At 46.0% G+C, this 5601-nt stretch overlaps 2 protein-coding genes across 2 annotated transcripts; one reads left to right on the top strand and one right to left on the bottom strand.

The window, feature by feature from the left end:
- Positions 1-544: 544 nt before the first annotated feature.
- On the bottom strand, positions 545-1341 carry H257_14231 (hypothetical protein; the record flags this gene model as incomplete). Its single annotated transcript, XM_009841994.1, has 2 exons — positions 545-1068; positions 1146-1341. The coding sequence occupies 2 exons, from the start codon at positions 1339-1341 to the stop codon at positions 557-559; spliced, it is 708 nt and encodes a 235-aa protein (XP_009840296.1). The 3' UTR covers positions 545-556.
- A 977-nt stretch (positions 1342-2318) lies between these two features.
- On the top strand, positions 2319-3098 carry H257_14230 (hypothetical protein; the record flags this gene model as incomplete). The annotated part of the gene is made up of 1 exon (XM_009841993.1): positions 2319-3098. One exon carries the CDS (start codon positions 2319-2321, stop codon positions 3096-3098), a length of 780 nt encoding a protein of 259 aa, XP_009840295.1.
- Positions 3099-5601: the final 2503 nt, after the last annotated feature.

The raw sequence follows: 5601 nt of genomic DNA, 5'->3' as shown, positions 1-5601 counted from the left end.
ATGTTGAGTGCTTCTTGCTCGACTTGTCGTGCCAACGAGTTGCTAACAAGCTGGCTGCAAAGCTCGTGTGAGCTGGTGCACTGCGAGCTTACCCCAGTAGGTCATTACTCTGCATGACTGCTTGGCCACGGGAGTTAATAAAACGAAGTAGCTTTAGTAAAACAACGCAAGTTTTAGATCAGCCGATGGGGAAGCTTACTTTTACGTCGAGTGCAACTTCAGTTAGATTAAACTTTGGATGGTTTTAGGAGCAAAAACAACGGGCAAAATATGTGAAAAGCACAATAGTACCCCGAGTATATATTTACAGGGAGAACGTGTGCTACACCGGTATGTATAGTGGCACTGAACGATCTGGCCGGTGATCGACACAATGTATCTTCGAGAGGACAGCTTGGTATCTTCGAGAGGACACCTTGGACTGACGATGTGTCGAGTACACAAAGGTATCTTCGAAGGGACACCTTGGTCATCCGGATAGAGAGCTTGGCGTTCCAATACCTAATCGGTTGTATGTTAACCAAGTCGCTTTCATTGTAACACGCGCAAGTTTGACTTAACGTCGGCAAGTACTGTACGGTGCAATGAAGGCACGAGCAGTGCTGACGCGTGCATGCACACCTGGCTTGTCGAGCAGACCACATTCTCCGCCCCAGCTGGCCACGCCCACCAAGCGCACAACTCCGTTTATTTCGATGGTCAACGGTCCCCCCAAGTCGCCGCCACACGAGTCTTCTCCTTTCTCGCCTCCAACACCCAACATCATATCGGTCACTCGTCTGGGGAAGAGCGCAGCCGAGGCCCTGGCGTAGCTCCAGGTCGTGACGCTGAGCACCTTGAGCACGCGCGATTGGGGGCCACCACGCCTGACGTATCCCCAGCCGCGTACCCAAGTGAGCACGTCCGCCCGAACGACACTAAACAACACCCTCACCACAGGTTGGATGGTCGTGATGTTGCGGTCCAAGATTATGATGCGAACGTCGATGCCATTGGGGTGTTTGATTTCCTGGGTGACAGTGGTCAGTTCCCCGTCGGCAAAACCGGTTGAATAGTGCGTGCCCATGACTACATAAGGTAGCACACCGTTCAAACAATGCGCCGCTATCAAAACGACATTGGGGGCGATCAGACTGTCGCCGCACTCGGTCTCACCATCGGGTGACTTCTTGGGCCCAGCAACATAACGGTGCTGGACTCCTCGGGGGCTTCCTGCCCCCCGAGGATTTCGAAACCGTCGTCTGGGACCTCATCGCCGCAAGCGACTTTGGGTGGGACGATTTGGTCTTGAGTCAAGGCACCGACGGCCACTGTGAAAGCTAGAAGGAGTGCGAACTTCATGATGGAAATTGGAAAATTAATGGTGTTTCATCCAGGGGTACTAAAATATCTATCTTTTACCTATTCTCGATCTGTACGTTGATAAAGTACTATATTGATTCGACAAACTAGGAGAATTTTGGAAGGTTATAGTGAATGATTAATACTACTATTAATATATATTATACTATTAATCAGTAATACATGATTTCGTATATCGTATCTGGGGGATGAAAAGATAACTTATTTTTCCCTGTGGTGAAAATAAATAAGGTAACGCATCAATCATCCGAACGGTTTTTGAAGCAGATTTTGTCGAATTTTTAAAGTCTGAGTGCTTGCGACTACCATTTTATTATATTGAGCTTTTAGCATAACGTTAGAAAGAAAATATAATTTAAGGACTATATTTTACATATGAAGCATGATTTGATATTTGTAGGCAAATTAATATGACCAAACATAAGCATAATGAATTTTAACATGCACATACAGTATTCTCCGAACAGTTTCAAACATGAGGAGATTTGTATACATTGAATTATAATACGAATTAAAATTCGATTCAATATAATCCTGACAAACGTCGAAGCGATGGCAAGCGCCCACGACCGAGGGGTCGCTGTGATAGGCCAAATTTCCTCAAATGTACACTATAATGAAGCACAGAGTAAGTACAGTATACATATCCCCGTGCACCCTTCGCCTCCTAACGTGATTACATCTTCTGCAAGTGTTACTTCAATGTGGATCCTTCATCCTTTGAAAGTGCGATCCAGTTGCAGGTTTTTCTGGCAAGAATGTCGGCCACGCTGTTGGATATACATGACGCGAAAAATGACTTACAGTAATGACAAGAGGTGCGTGAGTGCATGTACGTATGTTTTACGCATCCCATCCATCCATTTGTTTAACCTTGGTATGTACTTGGTGAGCTAGAGCAATCACAGTATGACGTAAACGATTGCATTGACTTGGCTCATTTTCCAATTTCCATAATGAAGTTCGCACCCCTTCTCGCTTTCACCGTGGCCGTCGCTGCCTTGGCTCAAGAACAAATTGTCCCAGCCAAAGTCGCTTGCGGCGATAAGGCCCCAGACGACGGTTTCGAAATCCTCGGCGGCCGGGAAGCCAAATTCGGCAAGTACCGTTATGTGGTTGGACTCAAGGCGTCGCCCGTTAATGAGACCGAGTGCGGCGGCAGTCTGATCGCCCCCAATGTCGTTTTGACAGCGGCGCATTGTTTGGACGATCATCCACCTTATGTAGTCGTGGGTACGCACTATTTAACCGGTTTTGCCGACGGGGAACTGGCCACTGTCACCGAGGAAATCAAACACCCCAATGACATCGACGTGGGCATCGTAATCTTGGACCGCAACATCACGACCATCCACCCTGTGGCGGTGTCATTTGAATTCGTTGAGGCGGACGTGCTCACTTGGGTACGCGGCTGGGGATATGTCACGAGTAGATATAGTGGCCCCAAATCGCAAGTGCTCAAAGAGCTCAACGTCACGACCTGGAGCAACACCGCGGCCTCGGATGCGTTATTCCCCATCCCAGTGACCGATACGATGTTGGGTGCTGGAGGGGTGAAAGGAGAAGATGCGTGTACAGGAGACTCGGGGGGACCGTTGACCATCGAAGAAAATGATACCGTGCGCTTGGTGGGGGTGTCCATCTGGGGCCGTGGCTGTGGTCGGCGCGGCAAGCCAGGTGTCTATGCACGCGTCAGCTCTGTTCGTGACTTCATTGAACCGTACTTGCCGAAGTGAGTCAAACTTGCGCGTGTCATAATGAAAGCGACATGGCCAACATGCAACCCACTTGGTTGACATACAACCGACTTGGTTATGGAACACCAAACAGCTCGTTAGTGTTTGTCGTGTCCGAATGAAATTGTCCGAACGGAATATGTTCAGACATACTTCTGTATTGTATTCACCCGCATAAGAACGATCAGCTTTACGAAGCGAGCGACGACAGAGCATCTGCCAACAAAATTGCGCGTACCGCAGCGTAGCGGAGGTCATGTGTATAATTTTGTGCAGGCGGTTCCTTGGCGAGGGGTGAGCCCCAATCGTGCACTTCACCGAATGTCCAATCGATTTCTCTTGTCGGGAAACGCGGCAGGTACGCGGACAAGGCCTGTGGTGCATTACAACTATTCGCATTTAATGCATAAATCCACTGAAGTGCGTGTCCGAAGCACATACCAAGCAAATATGTGTATGGTATGACAGGGGCGAAATTTGAAACAACGAAAACTACCCTCAGATCTGAAAAGTGATATTGTGAATTCGCTATAAATTTCCAAAATTCGCCTGGTTTGTCGAATCAATAGGCAGATTTCGCAAACGCCAGGTCTATTCTATCTGCAACCTAAAATTTAGAACCCAGATAGGTGCACAAGGTTGCAACCTTGTGCAGTGCGAATTTCGCAAATCATCCGCTGCAAATTGGTTTTATCGAGAAAACGTTATCCAATCAAACTTGGTTATTATTCTTGGCCATCATCACTCAATAATGATGCAGGCTGGAGTCCCTCGGTAAATGACACTTCCAACGCATACAAAGGCGAGAATTGTACGCCTACAGTCGGATTGGAGCTTACTAGTTGGATTCTCGCCCAGCACAAACGAAGCGTTACCATCCTACCCACTTGCAGCATCATTGTACAGATAATCTGGTTTCGGGGTTTCGCCCGCGAGGTCGACGAAAGACTTTACGTCATTCTCGTGCCGGGACAAAGTAGTGAGGTCCTTCGAGAGTATGTGAGGACACCGTGTTCAGAGCGACGTCCTTCTACCACAAATGACATACTCATGAGACTCTAACGTTAATGCGATTCACCTCGCCATCCCACGCTGTCGCCATGGATGGTATTGTGCTTTTCACCTTTTTTGGCTAATCCAGGTCTAAAACCATGCTTTAATAAAAATCGCCGTGATATTACGGATGCAAGATGAAGTACTTTTACCGTTCGCGTTGAATTATAACTATTCGTGATGCTTTGATTGGCTAAGAATTGGTGGAGGTGCATGGTTTTATCTTATTCAACTAGTTGTTTTACAATGATCAGAATCGACATGCGTTGGAGATGTGTTGTGCTTGTCCAAGTTTATGGCATTGAAGTTGACGTCGTTCGCCTCATACTTGGACTCTCACGAAGTAGCGTAACAAGATTCAACACGATGGGAACGTGACGTTCAATCGATCCCGCTGCATGTTGGTCTCGTCCACTTTGCGAGTGAGATGGTCCAGTAAATAACGACCTGTCTTTATTTAGCTCATGTGCCAGACTCTCGATTTGCGTTGTTTAACGTGTGGTTTTAATTCTGTCATCCATTGAATAGTGCGATAAAACAATGGGCAAAATGGATGAAAAGCACAATACTTGAAGTATGATCAAACAAACACAAGCGCATCAGGTTACACAGAAAACCCACCATTTATGCGAATACAGCAAGTGGGGAATCCGCTGCAAAATTGGCAAATTTTACAGCGGCTTTAATTATTTATAACAGGTTCAGTTCTATCCTTATCGAATTTGAGAGCATAGGTTGCGGATAAAATAGAACTGACGTTTGCGAAATCTGTCTAATATTGAATCACGCTGGAGTTCTGATTGGTTGAACATACTTGTGTCCTTTCTTCGATAAAACAATGGGCAAAATGGATGAAAAGCACAATACTTGAAGTATGATCAAACAAACACAAGCGCATCAGGTTACACAGAAAACCCACCATTTATGCGAATACAGCAAGTGGGGAATCCGCTGCAAAATTGGCAAATTTTACAGCGGCTTTAATTATTTATAACAGGTTCAGTTCTATCCTTATCGAATTTGAGAGCATAGGTTGCGGATAAAATAGAACTGACGTTTGCGAAATCTGTCTAATATTGAATCACGCTGGAGTTCTGATTGGTCGAACATACTTGTGTCCTTTCTTCGAGAGACAATCAAATCCACTCAAAAATGGATTAGCCAATGGCGTCAATTCGTGATTCGATTCGACGGGGTCTGGAAATTCGTATCGAATCCACAATACATGGGGGAAACGTGTTTTGCCGACGAAACGGTCGAATGCATGCCTTTCTTTTTTTCACTTTTTTCGACTTTTTTTTGTCTTTGTTGGGGCAGTGGAACCGATAAAAACCCGAGCTGACTTTTTTTTCCAGCTTTTTTGGTTTTCCTGTTGGAACCCAAAACCATGATTTCATTTTGATATCGCCTTCCCTACCTACTACATTTGTACTTCGAAGTACTAGTATTC

The sequence above is a fragment of the Aphanomyces astaci genome (genome assembly GCF_000520075.1).
Source record: "Aphanomyces astaci strain APO3 unplaced genomic scaffold supercont1.55, whole genome shotgun sequence".
In the NCBI taxonomy this organism is placed as follows: domain Eukaryota; phylum Oomycota; class Saprolegniomycetes; order Saprolegniales; family Verrucalvaceae; genus Aphanomyces; species Aphanomyces astaci.
The sequence above is the reverse complement of the archived record's forward strand: the minus strand, read 5'-3'. Positions and strand labels throughout refer to the sequence as shown.